At 38.4% G+C, this 22,377-nt stretch overlaps 1 protein-coding gene across 1 annotated transcript in view; it reads right to left on the reverse strand.

The window, feature by feature from the left end:
* ERBB4 (erb-b2 receptor tyrosine kinase 4) overlaps positions 1-22,153 on the reverse strand; it is a 1,130,412-nt gene extending 1,108,259 nt beyond the window's left edge. The window contains 1 exon segment of the mRNA XM_021075968.1: positions 21,454-22,153. Coding sequence (XP_020931627.1) covers positions 21,454-21,535 — 82 coding nt within the window. The 5' untranslated portion in view covers positions 21,536-22,153.

The raw sequence follows: 22,377 nt of genomic DNA on the forward strand, positions 1-22,377 counted from the left end.
AGAATTAAAACATTGCACACTGTATGAAAGAAAACATAACACAATTCTATAGTATGAAGCTCTTTGGATTTTCAACCTGTAAAAATACATTATTCCAATAAGGAGAAAACTTAGAAAACTTTGAAGCATATCATTAATGGGACTATCTATATATTTGCATTGTTCTCAGTTATGAGATATATACATATGGTATATACATTTAATGCATAGTTTCTGGCGACAATACCATAGGACTACTTTGACCACAAACCAGTCTAATGCACTAATAAATTAATTTATGAGGAATAGACTTCCTAAATAAATACGTCTCAGTTTTCAGTTTAAGGGACAGAGTTCATATCTAGAAAAACAATCTTAGAGAATATAATTCCTATCACTCTCTGGTCTCAACTATAGATATGCTCATAATTAGTTCTTCCTCCATCTTCTACAATCAGTCCTTCACTGCAAATTATATTCAAGAATGAATGCTATTCCTAAAATACAAATTATATAATTTTATCTCAGAACTTCCCAAGACCCACCTAAAAGTCTTAGGAAATAACTGAACATTTAATAACATCTCAGCTAATAAATATACTTCAACATTTGCATACTTGTAAAAACCACAGAGCATAACACAATGAGCTAAGAGAGTTGCAGTGATGCATGGAACCACCAAGAATCAAAATATTTGTGTAAAAATAAACCATGTGGGGCACTATAGGCCCCTAGTAGGCACAATTTTGATCCTTGTTCTAAAGGAGAACTTTGGCAACTCACTTATACTTAATTTCTAGTTGAGTGACTAGAGATTCAAGTTGTTACATGAATTTGTTCATAGTTAAAATGTAGGGAGAACTGGCAAAAAGGAATTAATTGCCGTTTGAGGTAATATCTGCTAGTTTAGCTTCTAACTCCACATCTAACTCCTGCTGGAGAAACAGTGATCAGGGGAGGGGGTAGGGAGTGAAGATAAGGTCTCAAGCAATGCATAGCTGCATGTCAGGGCCTAATCCTAGGGAAGATTTCTTTCACAAGTCCTGAGACGGGTCCAAATAGGGATCACAGTCAAAAGGGACAGCTGTTTATAACCTCCTCTGAAAATAGTTATTTGGGACTATCACTGCTCCCATTCTCACGTTCACAAAATCATACACACTCATGTTCCTAATCACAATTTCTTGTTGAGAAAAATGAAAGACCTTTAAAACTTGTTTCCCAACTTTCTCAAACTGCGTATAAATCCAGAGAAGTTTATCTTTCTTCTTAGCAATATAATGTAGTATAGAGATTTCAGCCCTGATTTTTTTAAAAAGTACAATAAATGCTAGTCGACTAGAATTTTTAAAATCTTATTACTATTAGAAACTAGAAATATAATTTAAACTAGAAGTTACAAGCAGTTTTACGCACTAAAGATATACCGAAATTTAATCAACAATGCATATAACTTAATTTTCTTTTCAAAAAAATTTGCAAATCACTTTTTTTTCAGGAATATGTTGACGGCGATAGTAGCCTTGGTGACACTAAAGTTACTGCATGAAATGATAAAGGGTAAATAAAATGGCTACTGGAAATTGGCCTCATTAATCTGAGGAAAATAATTCATTTTAAAAATCAATAATTTTCTGCTTTTAAGCTGTATTCATTTCAGGCAGATATGTCCACAGACAGCCCACTTCAGTATATTCGCAAAAACTAAGGGAATAAAATGATGTGAAATAAAAGTTAGAAATCCAAAGTGCTACACACAGATAAAGACTATAAAAGAGCACTGAAGGAAATGTATGACAATTAGAATCATGGCAAGCTCTAATATACAAGTGTAAATGAAGAAAAATGCTTCCATATTTGGTGGCAGAGGCTGGGGCAGGGAATTAATTCATAAATACATGGAATTCTAATAAATACTGTAGTATTTAAACATTATAGTGATCTATTTTAAATAAGAAAGGCAAAATAATAACAAAAACCAGATAGAAATCTGCTGCCCTTTTTAATGGAAAAGACACTCCATACTGGTTTTTAAGTAGGATATTGACTGGTAGTGAAAGATTAAGACTGCTTTGTAAGAGCAGAATGAGTTAGTTCCTGATTCATGGATGCAATTAGAACCACTCAGGGGTGGAGGACAACAGGATCTAAAACAAAAGCCAGCATGGAGTGAGATAAAGGAAGGGGAGACTGGCTGAAAGTTATGAGGTGGTCATTTCAGTCTCTAGCCGTCTCATTTACCCTGTTCAACATCCCTGCTTCTTTCATAAACTCAGAATATTGTCTTTCTTTAAATTCAAACCTTGAATGTTAATTATTCTCATTTCCATTACCTCATCACCTTCATTGTAGAATAGGACTAATCCAAATTACATCACCAAGTACCTGGTTAAGGGTTACCATAACAACTATCATCATTTATGGAGTATATTCATGGAGTTTAATCTATTCATGGTATCTTTCCTTAAAATATTATCAGGACACCTTAACTGGATAAACATTCTTTAAAATGCCTTTGATTCAAGAATATATATATGCATATGCATGACTGAGTCACATATGCTATACAGCAGAAATTGGCACAACATTGTAAAACTATAATAAAAACTAAAAGTTTTTACATGCAAATATACAAATGACATTTTTTTCCTCCAAATTTATGACAACCATAAGTTAAAGAGAATGTCATATTAATGATAAGGAATGACAAACTCAATGGAGGAAAATCAGTGGTATTGACTTGGATTATGGCTTAATACCCCAGTTTCAGTTTGCATTTAAGTAAACATTACAGTTGTAGCTACATGGTATCTCCATTCCAAATTTAACATCTGTATCTAAAAAATTTTTAAATTTAAGAAGATATTGCCATGTGAAAATTATTTTGTTGTGCTACTATTCTCACATCTCAATTTTTAGTAATTTAACTGCCACATTAAAAGGTCTTAATTGCAAGAATACAACTCATAGGGTGGCCCAGAAAGTCTGCTAGAAACCTAATCACACATCCCTTCTGCCCATGTTATTCTGAAGCACCACCTGTCAGTTGAATAACATAATGGCATGTGATGGAGCTCGTGAACCAAATTTCTGTCTGTCTCTCGGTCTAAAGACAATAGTATGTGTGTGTATATATATATACACATATGTATGTATACGTATATATATGTGTGTGTGTGTGCGTATATATATGTATGTATGTATGGGTATGTATGTATGTGTGCATATATATGTATGTATGTATGTATGCCTATATATATATATGGCCAAAACTTGCAATTCACAGCATCTTTCAAAGTTTCCAGATTGGTCAATAAGAGAAATAACTGTTTTCTTAATCTAACTCACTAGCAGTAGGGAGGTTGAGGGTTTGCCAGAAAGCAAACAGTCAACTTTAGAAAAAAAAAATTACCCTTCTCATTAGTAATAATGTTTCTAAGCCTATAAGGTTTTGAGGTGTTTCAGTGTTAATCAGTGAGTTAGCACAACTGGCAGAGCTCTGTGTATTAAAAACTTTGTGATGATATGCATAGCTTTTACCTGACTCCTTAATTATCTAAGTAAATATATAAAAGCCATGATATGGGGAAAGAATTTAATAATAACAATTTACAGACTGTTTCTATGTGGCAAAATCTGTTCAATATTTGTATACAGATCTTGAAGATTCTGCTCTAGCATGCAGAATTTTTTCCAAAAACACAGTCATACATTATATTAGTTGTGCCCTCTCCTGAAAAGTTTAAATGCCTATAAAATGAAACATAAAAAGTTATCTCATGAATTTGATTAAAAACCATTTTCTCTTGAAGGCGCTTTAAAAAACAATAAGGATGAAAGGACAGAAGATTTGAGTTTGCCAGGTAAACATAAATCTTTGGAACAAAACTGTCTCTCTAAGCTATTTTTTTTAATACCAAAACTATAAAAAAAGAATATGAAGGAAAAATGATTTGAGAAAACTGCCCCTTACAGGGATCCAAATTCTTTCCCAAATAGTCTACTTAAAGTACTCATGCCTGTCCATATACACAAGCAAACCAACATTGCATCACCTGCTTATAAACATAGCACATAGAACTGATGTTCAAATTATGAGAAAGGGGAAGTACGTGGTCTTCTCATATTCAGTACTGTGCAACTGTAACTGCATGATGCTTCTTTTTTGCTTTTAACTCCCTTAGCTATCATACTACTACTACTACTATAGTATATATACCATAATTAACACTTACTGAATATCTTTGTGATACTGTTTTCATGTTCTATTTCATTTAATCCTCACAACTATGAGGCTGATCTTAATAATAGATTCCATTTTTAGGTGAGAAAATTAAAGCTTAAAAAGATGAAGTCATTAACCCATCTTTACATGGCTGGGATCCAAAACTGGGCTATTTAATTATTTAGTTCCTCTATTTAACCTCTACTTTAACCCTTTGCAATATTTTACTTAATACTGTCAATGTTAAAAAGTGACTAAACTGGTTACTCTATTTGAAGTATTATAAATATACTGAAATTATGTGATAATAGAAAAGTACCAAATATTGTTGATATACTTGATCCTATTTCTAAGTTAGGCATACTCAGAAGTATGCCTGGTTATTAATAATTATTGTGGGGAGCAAATAAAATAACTGCTAATGGCCTAAAGTAGGTAACAAATTAATTTACATTATAAATATCCTTCTTAGCAGCTTTAGTTTATTTTCATATATAAAATATTGCTATTTGTTTTTGTTTTTCTTTTACAGCCATACCTGTGACATATAGAAGTTCCCAGACTAGGGGTTAAATTGGAGCTGCAGCTGAGGCCTGAGGCACAGCCACACCAGATCTGAGCTGCATTTGTTACCTACTTCACAGCTTGCAGCAACACCAGATCTTTAACCAACTGATCAAGGGCAGGGATTGAATCAACATCCTCACAGAGACAATGTCAGGTCCCTAACCCACTGAGCCACAATGGGAACTCCCAAAATACTGCTATTTGGACTATGGGAATCGATAGTTAGGAACTTAAATTAAGCACTGCTAATTTGCCACCTGCACAGATGTCTGCCATTTGGTTAATTACTGAATTTCTCTAAACTCCTGTTTCCTCAATATAAAATGAGGACCGCACTGGCCACATTGTGAAGATTAGGTGAGATATTGTTTGAGAAGTGTTTTAGCAAACTTCTGGACACAGTAAGCCTTTAACAAATTTTAGATTTTACGATGTGTTGAATTTTTACCAATGAAGCATTGGTTTATAGAAATTTGTAGTTTATAGAAATTTATGCCAATGAAGATTTTTAAAGCACATTATGAAATGAGAAAAGTAAAATGTTGGACAGCTTGTATCAGAGACACTGGTACATCTAAGCAGGGATACCCAGCAGGCAGTAGCAAGAGAAAGGCTTCAGGCTCTGGAGAGACATAAGAGCTCAGAATGATCTACACAGAGGTGAGACAGGGGAGGGATCCAGAAACCAAGACAAAAAGTGAAGGAAGAGGAGCAAGACTACATAGAAGCTTGAGGGAGACTTGTTGAGTGGGTTATCTTCACTCATTGTGTCTTTAAAGACGTATTACCAAATCTTAAGTCTAAAGTATTTCCAATAATAGCCACATAGATTATTAGAACATTGTCTCCATTGAGAACTGACTCTGTGATCTTGGCCAGTTATGTCATTCTGAGGCCATTTCCTTATCTTTAAAATGGAGTTAATACTGCCTACCCTGCAGATTTTCGAGAACACTGGAAATAATGCATACAAGTACCAGCAGAGTCACAGTGCTTGTAGAGGAGCTATTAAAATGGATACAGACTGCAGACAGCGAGGAGAGGTGGCAAATCAGAAAGACTTAACAGCAGAGGGTAGTATATAACAGGAATGCAGTTTTCATACCAAGAGAACCCAAAAAATTGTTAAAAGAATGGCCAGAGAAAAAATGTTTAGTGTTATATCTTACAGAATAGATCCAAAAGAGGTAGTAAAAGAGATGGAAAGGTCAAAGGCCTTTAAATAGTTCCAAAGCAGATGGATAAAGGTTTACTTTATCCGTAACCAAGTTAGAGGTGCATAGGCACCTTCATATTTTATTTCAATTAGATATTCAGTCCCTTTAGAAAAGCACTTCTCTTGTGCTCTAATTTCTCAACTTTACCTTCCACTCAGAACTGGAGGCCCCATTCTCTAACTTCCTGCTCTGCCTATGTTCCCACCTTACATATGTTTCTGCCTCTGTTTTAGTTAAATCCAGTCTTATAGGTACCTGCTGGTATAAACCCAGGAACACAAAGAACCATTTGTATACTTTTATTCTGTACTGTGTGGTTTCTAAAATTGAGAATAATTTGTGATAGTCCATTGCATTAGAGGTGTGAATGTCTAATATAAAGGATTTTGATGAAAAATAAAAAATATTGAGTTCCCATCGTGGCGCAGTGGTTAACGAATCCGACTAGGAACCATGAGGTTGCGGGTTCGGTCCCTGCCCTTGCTCAGTGGGTTAACGATCCGGCGTTGCTGTGAACTGTGGTGTAGGTCGCAGACGCGGCTCAGATCCCGCGTTGCTGTGGCTCTGGCGTAGGCCGGCGGCTACAGCTCCGATTAGACCCCTAGCCTGGGAACCTCCATATGCCACGGGAGCGGCCCAAGAAATAGCAAAAAAAAAAAAAAAAAAAAAAAATAAATAAATAAATAAATAAAATAAAAAATATTTTATGTTTAAGGAACAAATCTTTAAAAGATCCTTAGCATATCCACACATCTTTTAAGGACAGGTAGATGGTGAAAAGACTTTGGGTGTGCATCCTAGCCACAGAGAGTGTGTGTGTGGCTTTCATTGGCTTCCTTTTTCAGAGACCAAGAAAGGGTATGTGAGCATGGTATACTTATGAAAGACCCTCAGAGGCCACAGAGCCCAGGCCCCACCCCCAACCATCACTGACCAGTTGTTCTTCAGCTGCCTCATTCATTCCTTATCATCACAGAAGAGGTTAGATCAGAGCTCACCACCCAACACATGAAGGAACTCACCACTTCCCTGGACAGACCACTCCAACTTTGGGAAGCTCTAACTGTGAGAAACTCCTTGATGGTGTTCAACCGAAATCTGACGCCTTACAATTTCAAACAGCTGCTAATGTTTCTGTTCTCCAAGGCTACACAGAACAGTGCTAATCTCTCTTCTACGTAATAGCCCTCCATCTTTTGAAGATAGTTATTATGTCCCCTTCCCGAGCCTCCTCTTTTCCAGGCCTGGCATCTCTTTCCTTCTTTAATCATTCTTTAAATGAAAGGGAACTCCATTATTTTGTTGTAAATACAGTAAATATAGTTTTCTTTGCCAAATAATAAATGTCCAAATGTTAAGTTACCGAATGTCATAATTAAGCTGAGCTTCACAATTTCTTTCAATATATTACATTTTAATTGTGTAAAAAAAAAGTTAATTGTATGTTTTCTTATCCACCACAAACGAAGAGTATGTGTGGTGCTCTCAAGGGACCGACCCTCTTAAATGACTTAATACACACTCATGGAGAAGCTGACACCTTGCCATATAAGCTGTTGATTCTGATTAATAATATAAGCAGGTAGTATGTTTACTACCAGTTATGGAAATTGCAAATTCAAATTGTGTGATTCTTCAGCAGCCCAATTTATAGACACACATCAGCACCTGCACCTACTCTCAAGAAAATTCACAGCATCTGCTTTATTTGTGCCCTTTGGCCTGCCTCACTCATGTGATTTTCTCCTAGGTTAATTCAATATGTGAACCAGTGACATCCTGTCTAGTGTTTTTAAGCCATTTCTTTTCAAACTTCAAGTCAAATAATAAAGCATCTATGCTGTGATACACAATTTAGAAACATGCCTTCTTCAAACTGGCTAACACTTAATGGCGGCAAAGTCAGTATGATACTATTCACATTCCTGCTATTTTTAAATACTTATGGCAAAAATTTTATTGCATGTAAGGGTAACATTTAATACTTAGTGACTATCATCGCAAAGGCACATAAAAATGGATTGCAGCATATGTCAAAGCAGAATCTGAAGGTGTCTTATTGTGCCAGGTATTAATTCTTTCATTGTTTGATCTGGGAAAGTCTGAGGGAGGGGGATCACAGGAGGGGCCTGGGAAAGCCAGTCAGGTAAGAGTGTATAATATTTTAACAAACAGTAAAATCATAAGGAACACAGCACTTAGATATTAGTCCTGGTAATGGAATATATTTTGGCTGTTCATACTCTCATACAAAGGTTTCTAGGATTTTGAAAATGCCAAACGAAAGTCTCAACAGTCTTAGAGAAAATAAAAAATAGACATGAAAGTTATTTTTTCATATTTGAGTAGGACATAACGAAAAGCATTTGATCTTAACTTCTAATGAAATCAAAGATGTCTTTAGTCTAAAACCTTCATGTGCTGTATCAGCACATATACAATTACTACAGACTTTAATCAAGAGAAGCTGTCTGAAAAAAAATTAACCTTGAAATAACCACTGGAAATATGATGAGATGAACAATTCATGAATATGAGAATTATTCTCTATAGTGAGCTTGATTATGGAGAATGTAGTCTTGAGCCATGATAAAGCTCTGATATATAAATAATAGCATAACTCTTCAGATACCTCTACAATACACTATCATACAAAAGACTTTTACATATGTTTGCTGAGATATCCCCAAACATGGATATTGTACAAATTTCTGGCTTTTTCTAGGATTACATTTCCAACAAGTATTACATATTTTGTGACTCTTTTTTCCAGACAAATTAGTCTCATTTAGAAATCCACTAAAATTTATTCTTGTGGATGATGACACTTTTTTTTTTTTTTTTTTTTTTTTTTAACAAAGACCAAGGTTAGGTTTGGGTTTTTCGTTTGTTTTGTTTTATAGCCACTTCCCCAATAGTCATGGCAGATCCCTTCCTGTTGGCTTATGCAGATGAATGACTAGTTACAGAATATGCATCTAACCGCTATCAGATTCAAATCAGAAAATTACCATAAAATAATGAGACTTCTTATTTACTCACAAGTAGTCAAAATCCTTGAATATCCAAAGCCCACTATATATGTCCTTGAAACAAAGATATTTTGGATGTTTTGACATATTTTATTTTCAGCAGACCTAGAACAATTGAAATGTTTTTGTTTTTACCTTTTTCTCATTAATAAATCTACCTCACAGTACTCATCCTGCCAGTGAGAAATGTGGTACTTACAGAAATTTATTTTTATGTAGCCTATAAATATTGAGTGAAAGCTGTTAAACTGTGGGAGACAAACTTCATCTGTACCTTTCAAAGAGTGGCTGAGTCAGTTTGTAGGAGTGAAATAGCATGTATCAGATCTAAATTTGCTAAACAAAATTAGCTGTGTGCCATTCTCTTTGTCTTATCTCTTTCTCTGGCTCATGGTGTGCTCATTCTGGCCACAAGCAATATAGTAAGTACAGAAAAAATTAATGTGTCCTTTTCATCAACATAAATGTTTTGTCTATTTCAATTTATCTCAAAGCTTTTTATATTTTCAAATTTCATTCTTCACTTAAAAAAGAAAGGAAAAGACCACTAAAGAATTATATCTGAATACCAATCACTTCAGCTTCCATTAATTCCAAGTACACTTTTAGAGGTTTTGATATATCACCAGGGACAATGGGGCTGCTAAATTTGAAGTTAAAGCAACTGGGGAATATTATTAACTGTTTGGCTGATATTTTTACATAGTGAAAGTGTGACTGGAAATACTAATCATTTTATTGTTACTTAAATGTGTTAATATATTAGTAGTTAAAATATTACCAAATATCTGAGCTGAGTACTGATTTTAATTTAGATGCATTGTTTAATTCACAACTAATAATGTCTACTGTAGTTAAAATGGTCACATTTAACTTAGCCAGAGGGTAAAAGTCAAAGATAGATTTTTAACTGCGCTAAATAACAAATGATTAAAAATTCAATGAGCTATATTTCAAGCTACAGGGACTTAGAAATAAAGATTTTATATACCAAAACTGGCAATATTATTTTAAATCATGGCATTATAAACCAAACATTATAAACTACAGAACTACATAAGAGATATTACATGAGCCATTAAAAAATATGATGTCAAGAAAATAAACATATAACTGAATCAGGCATGTTCATATTTAAAGTGGAAAGAGTACATCATGTCATCCAAAGACATAATGAAGTGCTTTACAGTGCAATTTTACTTTTTTTTCTTTTTTTTTTTCTTTAAGCAGCACTCACGGCATGCAGAAGTTCCAGAACAGGGATCTAACCTGCACCAAAGCAGTGACACCACCAGTTCCTTTAACCTCTAAGGCACCAGGTAACCACACGATTTTACACTTTATGACAATGTCTTTCCTCAAAACAGTGCATTTTTCTACACTAACAGCAACACTAACTACATAAAGTAGGAAAAAACAACAAAGAATCATACACCCAAAACTCACAGTCAACGAGAGATATTATTTCTTAAAATGTATAATTTTGAAACATAGGCAGAAGTACCATCAAGTTTTTTGTAAAAGCCTTCAGCTTCAGAGCCCCTCACTTGCATCAGTGTCTCTCAAGGCCTTGTGCTTAATTTGTATTTTTATTTCTGTATGGCTTTTAAAGAGGTTTCCCACACTGCATAAATGCAGGTCCCCAAATTTTGGATATGCCCCTGCTTTGAAGTTTTCTCAAGACAAGGTTTACATGATTTCCTTAATAGAGTACAATACACAGTACCAAAAAAACAAACAAAAAAAAAAAACCGAAAAAAAAAAAAAAAAAAAAAAAACAAAAACAATACAAGAGAGAATACAATGGAGAATACAATGGAGGAAAAGAAATGCAGAGCCACCCACAGAAGACTCTTCAAATGATAGATTTATTGGACAATTTTCTTCATGTGAATCCAGAGAAAACAGAGCTGTTGATGGCAGAAGAATTTGGTGGGCTGAGCATCCTTTTCTCTCACAGTGGGGAAAGTGGAGTAGAGGAGCTACACCTTTGTCAGGATTAGCAGCTTCTGTGGCTGGGAGAAGATGCAAGAGGAGCAGCAGCAGAGGGCAGAGCCAGCTAGCTCAGGAGAGGGCAGACATGCAACTGCACCAGCATATGCAGCAGTCAGAGTTCACCTTTACATACTCCTACTTTATATCTCTACTTCCTCATCGATAAAGTAGGAACAATAATCCCTGACTTAAACTTTCTTCTTAGGGATTCTCAGAGCAAAACAGGAAAGTTCTAAAAAAAATTTTCAGACAGTGGTGTGCTAAGTTACCAGTTTTCTCATTAATAGATTCCTCTGCAGAGTGTTAGCTAAGTTTTGAAGTTGCATTAACTCTTTCAGGCCATTATAAATTAAGGTACAATTAGGGCACCACAGTGACCAGAAAGGTTGACAGTTCTTGGAATCTGGTAACCTGAGAAGAAATGTCTGGAAGAACATTTTCCCTGGTAGAATCTGACACTATAAATACTATAATCATTTCACCAATTTTCAGAATGCAGAGTGAATCACCTAAAAAGAGCAGCTAAGAGAATCCTTCTCAGTTCAGTTAGGCTGCAATATTTCTTTTATAGGATCCTTTCAAAATGGGAGGCATATGTCTGGTTGTCTATTTTAAGATACTGAGAAATCTTAGTACTAACCAAGTTGTGTTATCACATACATCTAGGAATAGAAAATGCCATATTCTACTATCTGGAACTCTTTTTTCATTAAATACTTATCAGCATTTCTCTAGAGGCAAATTCCTCCCAAGAGTCTGGAAAATCACTTAATAATATTTTTTTTCTTGCATTGTGCTTCATTGGTGTCATCTGTCCTTCTTTAAAAGAAAGAGGAAAGCTAACATCTTGGGCTTCTAATATGTCCTCCTCAGTTCCTGACAAGGTCCTCAAACACACTGGTGGGTCAGTACATGTTTACTGCTTTAACTGATTAAAATTTTTAAAAATTAGAGATAATAGAAAAGTAATGATCATATAAAATAGATTATAAGACAGCTACATCTTTAAGAATGGTATCCACATATATTTAACTCACCAAAAATAAAGCCAACAAAAATACTTTTTAGCATATTATAAGCAGACTCTAAAAATGGGAATGAGGACAAATGATATACTCTTGGAAACACTCCATTGAAAGAAATACCCTAGGAAGCTCAAGAAAGCAACCAAGGAAATTCCCAGGGTAAACATGTCTAATATCTATTATTAAGAATTCTATAATTATGTTTTTAGAACAGCTTACTTTGTGCACTTATATGGTTTAATTACAAATAATAACCATCTGTGAATGAGGTTAAAATAGTTTCAGCAAATGTATGTTATTCTTTCATTTAAAAAAATATTTGTAAAGAGCTTACTATGTATGTGGCACTGCATTGGTTTCTATAGGGGATAAAAACACTTGCTCTTAAAAAGTTAAAACTATAAAATGGTTTAAGATGAAATGCCAGATAGGTGGCATAGATAAGGATAGGGCAGTGAATGAAGGAAGATGTAATGAAGAGGTAATGACTTCGGAAGGGGAAAGATTCAACAGTTTGGAAGAGCAGGGGTACCAAGGGAGCCATGAATTCCAGGGAAAGGGGTGAGCAAAAGGAAAGGCAACAAGCAAGGCATAGCCTTGGAATACTGACTAGGTCAGCCTGGTTCTTAGAATACATCTTAAGAAACTCTCAAGACTGGATTAAAAAGGAAACTGAAGACTATTTTAACAGGCTTTGAACTCTGCAATGGGACTCCATTGAAGGCCTTTGAATAGAAACTAGGATAATAAAAGTATTATATTAGAAATGGTCATCTGGCAGTGACAAGAAGGAAGTCTTGGAGGTAAAGGGCTGTTGAACAAGGGGACCAGTAAAGAAGGTCTTGCAATAGCCTGCTTGGAGGCTTATAAGGACTAGATGAAGTCGACAAAAATCTTAGGGAATAGATTTTAATACGCCATGCAATCAAATTTCCTTTGGGAAAAAAAAAAAAAGAAAGCTTGTTTAACTGCTCTAGTTCTAGACAAAATGACCAGCAAAAGGAATTCTTAATAATGAAAGTGTGTGTCTAAAAGAAATACTATTCTGTTTTATTTTTATTTGGTTTTCATAAATCCCTATAGGAAAAAACAAACAAAAAAAAAACTCATTCTCAGATTCTCTAAGCCCGAAGGTAAGAATAAGAAATAATGACAAAGTTTTTAGTAAAAGGAGAGTTTGCTTAAAGCAAAATGACATCCATGACCTCAATTAGGTATCCCCCTGCTAGTGATGGCGACCCAGCTTGAAAGAGAGGATTTCACAGCTTATTACTCAAACTGTAACCATACTAGATACAGTCATAGAACCTGGAGAATCTATTGCCATTTTTCAGTCCTAATCAGACAGAAGATATCCTCAGGATATCATAGAAGACTAGCAGGCACATCTTTTGAAAGCATGTTTACAATCTTCACCTCTATTCTAAAAGCTTAAAACTTAGATGTCCACCTAGATCATATGTATATGGGACCAGAGCTAAGTAAAGGTCAGAAGACTAGCAAGTACGTGGTAGATAAAACTGATTTACAACTATTTTTTGGAAAATAAATGAGTGCTTACTGTACCATTTTTTTTTCTCTCCAAACATTTTTGGACTATGTTCCAAATGAAATGCATAAAACACTCATAAGAGCCTTAACTTCTGTTACTTTAATTCTCTGGATTCAGAAACTGAGCCTTGCATATTTTTATTGGTGTTTAGTATGCTTCAGTAACCCCCACAATATTGGAAATAACGTGATTAACAGTAATGATCCTGAGTTACGTCTCAGGGGAGAGGTTTAATGATATTGGACAGGAAGTTTTCTGGTGTCTATGTTAATGTTTTACCAAGGGGGTCCGTTTTCATTTCAAATTCCTAACAGGAAGTGACTCTTCCTGACAAAACAGGTTTAAACCTACTTTCTGTCACTATGGCCCATGAGAATGCTGATCATGTCCGAGAAAGCTCTGGTGCTTGAGGGAAGTCAGCAACAACCAGAGAGAGTTAAGGTTAAATCAACAACATTGCAAAGTCACAAGGCCCAGAGGCAGCATCATGCAGAAGCCAACTAGAGGGAGGCAAATGTGCCACAGAATAAATTTATAAAGTGTTAGTATTTAAAGCTTAGCTTATGCACTTGTGCAAAGAATAACTGGATCATAGGAGGGCCTGAAAAAAGATGACCCAATAAGGACAGTGATTAAGATAAAGAAACTTGGGTTCAAGGAGGAGACTGGATGAATGTGAAGTATTCCCATGGATTTGCTAGGTAAGGGTCCCCATCAACTAATTGATCATGATGAAGCCATTGTTCATCCTTTATAATGCTTTTTTTACTTTTGAGGGCCACACTAGAGGCATATGGGGGTTCCCAGGCTAGGGGTGGAATCACAGCTGCAGCTGGCAGCCTATGCCATAGCCACAGCAACACAGGATCTGAGCCGCAGCCTGCGTCCTACACCACAGCTCATGGCCACACCAGATCCTTAACCCACTGAGCGAAGCCAGGGATCAAACCTGCATCCTCTGGATGCTAGTCAGATTCATTTCTGCTGAGCCATGACAGGAACTCCTATAATCCATTTTCTTAAAGCATGCATATTACTTAATACAGAATGGAAAAAAATATTCTCTACTTGTCGATCATCTTCACAAAGTTGAAGGCAAAAGAAATTCTTGGAGGCACTATTATATACAGATATTAGCATCAGCAACTCTTATCTGACTTTTAGGGTCAAAATTCTAGGTCCAGGATAGGCGCTACCAGGGGAACAGATCGTGCCTTAACAAAGTTGTTTTATTTCTTTAATGTACTATAAGTTATAAATGCAATCAGAGATTATTCCTAAATGTAAAGATGATGATCCCACGTCTTCCCCTTGCAAAGAACTTCACAGTCTGATACTTAGGACCATAGCTCCAATTCATTTGTTTTCACTTCAACTTTGCAATACTCTTTTAAAATTCAACAACCTTGAATTTCCCTATTCTTTTTTTTTTTTTTTTAAGTGTCTGCAACTTTTCAAAACACTTCTGTGTATATTAAAGAAAGTGATACAAATGTTGGGAGCTGACAACCAACTTGTTACCACCTAACTTCCCTGGACTCCCAGCTTCCTCACCTAGAAAATGAAAAGGAATAGACTAGATCATTGATTTTTAAACAGTGCTAGAGTTCTGCAAAGCCAGTGCAGGAGAGTGGAGGCCAGAGTGGGAGAAAAGTGGGACAGTGCCAAAGGCAGGGGACACAAAGCTGGCTTCTCAATGAAGCTTTAACAAGAGAGCTCTCCTTTTACTGTTTTACCTGTTTTATATACCAGGGCCACCCACATGAATTTACTTGAAAAAAAAAAAAAGAGGTTCTTTATAAAAATAATTGAAAACTAATGGATTTCTTTTTTCTAAAAAGGCTAAACATCCTTTCCTGTTTAGCTGAATCATTTAAAAAAAATTCAAGATGTTAATTAAGTTTCACTTTTAGCTATACTGATAGAGATGGAAATTGAAGAGAACAAGTCTAACCTAAGCTCACAGAGGAAATGATTATTGACAAGAATCCGATTTTCCTACTTTTATTATAATGTGGTGCTACTTTATTATAATGTAGCATCGCACAATAGCAGGACTGCTGCTGAACTACCTACAACTCAGGCATGCACAAATCCTATTAAATTCTTTGTGGCTGCTGCCCCCTGGAGTTGTGCCACGCAACAGGCCTGCAAAGCAATCACTTATTTAAAATGAAAATAAAAACAAAACAATTACTACATGTTCAAAAAAGCGCTGTAGAATTAGTCCCCCAAATATTCATGTCTTTCACCTCTATGTTACAAAAATGAAACACTGCTCTTCCCTCTTGAAAAATTAGTACAAATATAAAGCAGCAGTTGAAATGTCAAATATTAAAACAAGAAAGTGGCATTAAAGCTTTGATTAAAGCATTGGAAAATAGGTCAATTTGTTTAATAAACATGTCAGAATTATGAGAAATTCAGAAAAAGTCAAAGAATATGAAATTTAAAGGGACCATACAGCAATCCTAAAAAGTAGTATTTTGGGGAAATGGCCTTCAAATACAATTTCTTTGGACTTAATCTCTTTATTTCATTTAGACAGGTGCTCTTCTGACAGTGATGGTCTGCTAGAAGGTTTACATTATGCTTACTAACATGTGTGTTCACGTTTTAAATATATCAATTAACTCGTTACTGGGATATATCTCAGTATCACAAAAGACTTTAAAGCCATTTTTTAGAAAACTGATATAGTGGAGAAATACAGAATACATTACATGCATTTTCCCCTCAGGCATGCAAGTCAAGTCACAAAGACATGGAGTGAGGTGCTCAAGGTATTAAAAAGAAACTGGAGGAACAATGTCCCTACAATATAGAAATTCTGATTTAAACCTGGCTATGTCCTGTGTTACATTTCACCACACCATAGGCAAAATCTCCTTCAAATTATGTAGGAAAACTGCAATTTCAGGAAACACTGATCAAAGTTTTTATTAAAAAAGAAAATTAAGGCATTATTTGTCATTATAAACTGTAGAGTTCGGTCAGTAGCAATATTAGAAAGCATGAAAAGTAAGGTTTTACTTCAATTACCTAATATTTATAATTTAGAAATGAGTATTAGATAAAGATGCAATTTGGTTCCATAGTCAAATGTAACATAGTGAAACATTTTCTAAAATGATATAACCTAGAAAAAAAGTTTCAATTTGATTAAATTCTGCCCTGCATTCATACCCAGTAGATCACTATCAAAGATAACAGTGGAATGTGCTTGACAATTAATTTTTGTGGAAGAGCTATAGCCTTAAACATGCATAAATACAAGATTTAATGTAAATATTAATCTGTCTTTATAAAGCAGTATCGCTTACAAGGGTGAAATCAAACTGCAAGTACCAACAAGCTTGCAGGTAAAAGAACATCTTTTTTGATCATTTGCTTCATTTATGTTATAGGCACTTATAATTTACACATGGATAGCCAAAAGCAGCAGGATAGTGTAAAATAAAGGAAAAACTTGTTGCTATTTTTAACATATGCTAAATTTTCTTAATAACTGGATTGAAATAATATTAAAAACAATAACACTTTAAAACACTGCAATGTTTAAGGTACCATAATCCAATTTATTGTCTGAAATGTACACCTTACAGTCATTAATCTCATGGTGGCTCTAATCACAGTATATTTAGATAAAGCACACTTCCTTGCATCTCCAGCATTTTAAAAATGACAATAGTCTACATTCCTTCTTTGGTCAAGAGGGGAAAAGAGTGGGAGAGAAAGGGAAAAGGGACTTCTCTGTAGAAAGATTTGGCCTTGGAGTCAGGGCTTTTGAGATGTGCTAGTGATCTTGGATCGATGCCTTTTTATTTTCTTTCAAGAATAAATCTGAGCAATGGAATGGCTTGCGATTGTCCAGCCAACCAGCCATATCAGATTTATCAAAAAGAAAGAATGAAAACTGGCTCAGAGGACTCCTGCAGTGGCTGAGTGGCAGCTTGCTGGGAAAAACACACACAAAAAGAATACCCTTAGTGGTGATGGGGAAAATATATATTCATATGTGTAAACTCAATAAATAATAAGATGTAAAAAAGAATCTATAGTAATGAAGAGAGTGAATGCATAAGACAGATGATAAATATTACTTCTACTTAAGAACCAAAGGGATGAAAGCTCATGAATACTAAATATCTGAATCCATTTTAAGGAGAAAATATGATTTTTTTCAAGTGAATGCAAACTCCAAAAATCAGCCAATGCAAACTTAGTGTGTCCAGGTTAGAGTAAAAAATATGTAAATCTTCTATGATGTGCATGCCCTGGTAAATATTCTAACGTAATTTCTTAATTAAGAACCTTGCCAGTGACTAAATTAAAATTACCCATAGAAAAGAGTAAGTACCTTGATTTTCAAAATATTTGACTTTCTATGCATGTATGACTTAAAAAATAAAAGAAGTTTGGTTCAAGAGAAAAAAAATCAGAAATCGAGGAATCATGACACGACCAGAGTCATTCAATTTTATCCTATCAGTCCACTTTATAGTATTTTCATGTGGCTGCAGTTAGAGTAATAGATATAATTTCGGAAGCATTCTGAAGAAAAAAATTATACCTTCTAAAAAGGCTCCTTTTACATATATAAGAATTTCAAAATTAAAAGAAAAAAAAGGGGAAACTATACCCATGGGTGTGCTGATAGTATATATGTGTAGGGAAAGAACTGATTTTTTTGAAATTATATTGAACATCTTTTCATCAATTAACTTTTATTAACCTTTTTCTTCTCAAAGAAAAGCTAATTTTGGAGATATATCTGAAATACATGGAAAAAAATGTATGTTCTCTTATATAATGAAAAGTAGGACTAAGTTACGTGCAAATAAAAAATGGGAACTGAAGTTGTTCCTCAGATATCTAAGGTATGCAAAAGCATAATTTCAATACTACTATATATATTGTATTTCAAAACAAAGGTGATATGATTATTTTTCCATCATACCAGGAAGACAGAAATTTTGGAATTCTTTTTAGTGGTAAAGGCTTTATAACAGCCATATAAAGGACCTTTGGCTATAATATTTCTAGACCAAATGAATCACTGGAAATGAGACAAAGTCCTTTAGAATTACTGGGAAAAAATCGTCTTCTCTAAAGCTGATTTTTTTTGGGGGGCAAGGAAAAAATAAAAACAAGTCCTCTTCCGATACAAATATTTTCATAAATATCTTAGATCTACACGGCAGAATCCTGCCCCCTCATAGCTTTATTCTATTCACATAGAGCAGTAAATAAGGTGCATTCCTTCTGCTTCTTAAGAAATTAGCATTTCAAAAATATGCCACTTTCCCCTGAACTCCAAGCGTGTCTAATAATGCGAGAAGCAGATTGTCTTCCCTCGTTTCCTTAATTTGTTTCATCTAAAAGCAATTCACTCAACATCTTGTCGCCCTCTGGCAGCTTAGTTTACTTATCCGCACTTAATTTCTCATTTGGACCAAAACAAACTCCTCCAAACTGCTACTGACTGCTAACCGCGAGAGAGGAGACACGCAATATGTATTTACTTGGGAATATACAGGCACACGTACACAGCCACAAACACACAGACTCACTCATACCTCAGACTGTAACTTGGTTTTGTAAAGGCGCTACATTAAAACCAGCTGAACTTTCCCTGCCAGGTGTGACAGTGGGGGTGGGGAAGATGAGAAGTCCTGGGGGCATTTCCAGTTTCCAGTGGATCACCTTAGCATGCGTGCTGCAGTTATACCAGGGATGCACCCAGGAGCTCTTCTTTGTGCGGCCCTTTCATCTAGACCACTTTGTGTTCTGAACAAGTGAGGCTCTCCTTTGTGCCCCAGAATTTCAAGTACAGAGTCACACATGGAACAACAATGGCACGCTAATCCTGGCGCTCTAAATGGGCTCGCTTGTGGGTCTGACAATTCACGGGGGCGGAGGGAGTGAGAAGAGACCAGCAAGGGTGCAAGCCGGTGTCGCCTGAGACGAGGAAGAGGACAGCTGCAGAACTAATTTGGATTACATTCCTTGCAGAAATTCTGAAAAGGGCTTTTCGGCATAGTTCAACCCCGAGCCGCACAGCTCACAAACTGCTGCGGACTCAGAGCCGGGTCCCCCAGCGGCTGAGGCTGCACCAGACAGCCCCCAGTAGGTCGCCTGGTAGACATTCCTCGGCTAAGCCTGCATGTCAGACGCAACTGCTTTTGAATGGGTCAATGTGCATAATCAACCCATTGAGGGGAAAAATATGAAGGGACTCGGGAGTGGGCAGGGAGATAAAAAAGGATGTATCTAAGAGGCCGTTTGGAATCTCAAGTTCGTGTTGGTGTAATTCCGGAGGTGGCTGGAGCTCCGGACCTGGTATGCATGAAGAATTTCGGAGTAATTGGGAGGGTGCAAACGCCCAGTACAAACGAAGCACATTGTGCCATTCGAAGGTCATTTTGAAATGCTGTAGGATTGTAACTTGTTATTTACTAGGCAAAGAGGGGGAGGCGGCGGCGGCTGCGGGGGCGGAGCGGGAAAGCCACCCCGCGCTGCTTTCTTGGTGAGGTCAGAAGGACACCCTCCAGGGGGCCTGAAGCTCTCCCCTCTCCACACTCCCTGGGGCTTTATCTTCTCTAGCTGCCTCCCACGCTCCCACGACCAGCCCGGGATGGCTCCGGAAATCTTCCCGGCTCTCCAAAAGGCCCCCTTTGGCCGCGTCAGTCACCGGTTTTCCTCAGACCTTTCCTGTCCCACTTTCATCCCCAGGAAACTCAAGTATCAGAAACTTTGTGCTCCCTCGCACTGCAGGTGCTGTCATTGGCCCCACCGGCCGCGGCGCTCCAGCCCCACCGCCCTGCCTCTCGGGGGTTAGTTAGCCCTTTGCCCGGCTGGGGCCCCGGGGTGCGTGCTCCCTGGCCCACAGCGGCCGCGCACCCCGAGCAGCCGCGCCCGCCTCTGGTTTAATCGACTCGCGTGACTGGTCGGTTCGGCAGCCCCGCCGGGCAGTAAACACAGAAGTTGGAGGGACTCCGGCCAATCGCAAGTTGAACTACAGGAAGAACTCTTCCTGAAGCCAAACACTGAAACCGACGGGAAGGCCGGGCTGCCGGCTCAAGTGTGTCAAGCCTTTTTTTTTTTTTTTTTTTTTTTTTTTCCAAATAAGAGGTCGGGCAGGCGGGCAAGCTAGCTCCCTTCTAGTCAATGGGGCGAAGGCTGGGGACGCCGGCAGAGGAAGCCTAACGTTCTGGGCCCCCGGGCCCAGGCGCATCCTCCCTCCGCGCTCCCGCTCCCAGGCTGGGCTCGAGTCGGGTCTGACCCCGCAGGCTCGGGCGACCGCCGGTGCAGCGGCCCTGCGCAGCACACACAGGTGCAACGCCCGCTCCCAGGGCTCCTCTCTCCAAGCCCACCGGCTCGCCGGAACCCAGCTGGCAGCGCCCCAGGACCCCCGTCCTTCCGCAGGCCCCGGCGAGAAGCGCTTCCCCCAGGCTTCTTCCCTCGGGGGCCCAGACCCGGAGAGGAGCGTCTCCTCTGACTCCAGCTTTGAGTCTCCCACGTCCCGCACAACAGGCGCCACCAGCAGGGATCCCGGTTAGGGAGGCTCACAGAAGACGCGCGAGAAAGGGGGTGAAGGAAAGAGAAAAGGGACGGAGCAAAGGGGCGCAGAGTGATTTTTCACGGTAAATAAAACACTGGCACACGCAGAGGGTAAGTTTGGGGAGAGAATGAGGGGCGAGCGAAAACCCAAGGAAGAGGAGCAGGTGGAGTGGTCCCTCCACGCGCGGGAGCGAGCGGGTCTCCGGCTGGGCGACGCGGTCTAGGGAGCCAGCCGACGCAGCCCAGCTGGCCCGAGCAGGTTCAACCACTGGAGCGCGAGACGGACCGCGCGACCCACCTGACTGAGAAGCGCTGGGCTGGACGGTCCCCGCCGCCACGAGAAGGCTCATCCAGCCCCACAGTCCTGTCGCCAGCTTCATTTTTTGGAAGTCTCAGATCCCGTGCTGACAATTACATGTCCAAATGGCATATCCACTTTCGGGCACGCGGAGGAGATCCATCAGCCGGGCACGCGTGGGGGCGCGAAGGGGGGCTGGTGCGCTCGGTGCACCCGCTCCGAGTCCGCGCCCGCGGGTCCAGGGCCCGGGCCCCAAGAGCAAGAGAGGGTGCGCGTGAGGGTGAGCGCGGGTGGGAGTGTGCTCGAGTGTGTGCGCCGTGCTCCTGGCCGGGGACCGGGCAGCTATTTCCCTGTGGGAGCCTTCGCGTTCTCGCTCCCTCCTCACTTTCTCACTCTCTCTCTCTCACTGGTTGGTCAACAATAAAAAGGAAGGGTTCGGAAAAGGGTTTCCAAAAAAAGTTGATTGCAAAGAGGCGGTAGGTTTCCGGCCTCTCCCCCCAGCCGGTCTCTGTTCAGCTCCCTTTTCAGTTTCCTTGCACCTCCAGTCCAAATTGGGAGGAAAGGGAGGGGTGGAGGGGGGGAAGCTTCTTGCTTTACCCCCGGTCCTGTCCTTCTTTTTTCCTGTCAGCTTTCCTCACACTTGTCCGGCGGCTGCGGTAATTAAGCCTCCGAGCGTCATTTCCAACGCTCCGCGGTCTCCAGCTGCAGCCCCACTGAGAAATTAATAAGACTCCGAGAGAAAAAGAAAAAAAAGAAAGAAAAAAAAAAAAGGTGGTGAGGGTGGGTGGATAAAACAACCCTCCACGCAACCAGGCTGGCTCTGCTCAGCCGCGGAAACCCCGCCCCCGCTCTGACCCAACTAGCCACGCCTCCCCCCAAAGAGAAACCTTATTGGTTCTGCCACTCCCCAAAATCGTGGCCCTC

The sequence above is a fragment of the Sus scrofa genome, chromosome 15 (assembly GCF_000003025.6).
Source record: "Sus scrofa isolate TJ Tabasco breed Duroc chromosome 15, Sscrofa11.1, whole genome shotgun sequence".
Classification (NCBI taxonomy): Eukaryota; Metazoa; Chordata; class Mammalia; order Artiodactyla; family Suidae; genus Sus; species Sus scrofa.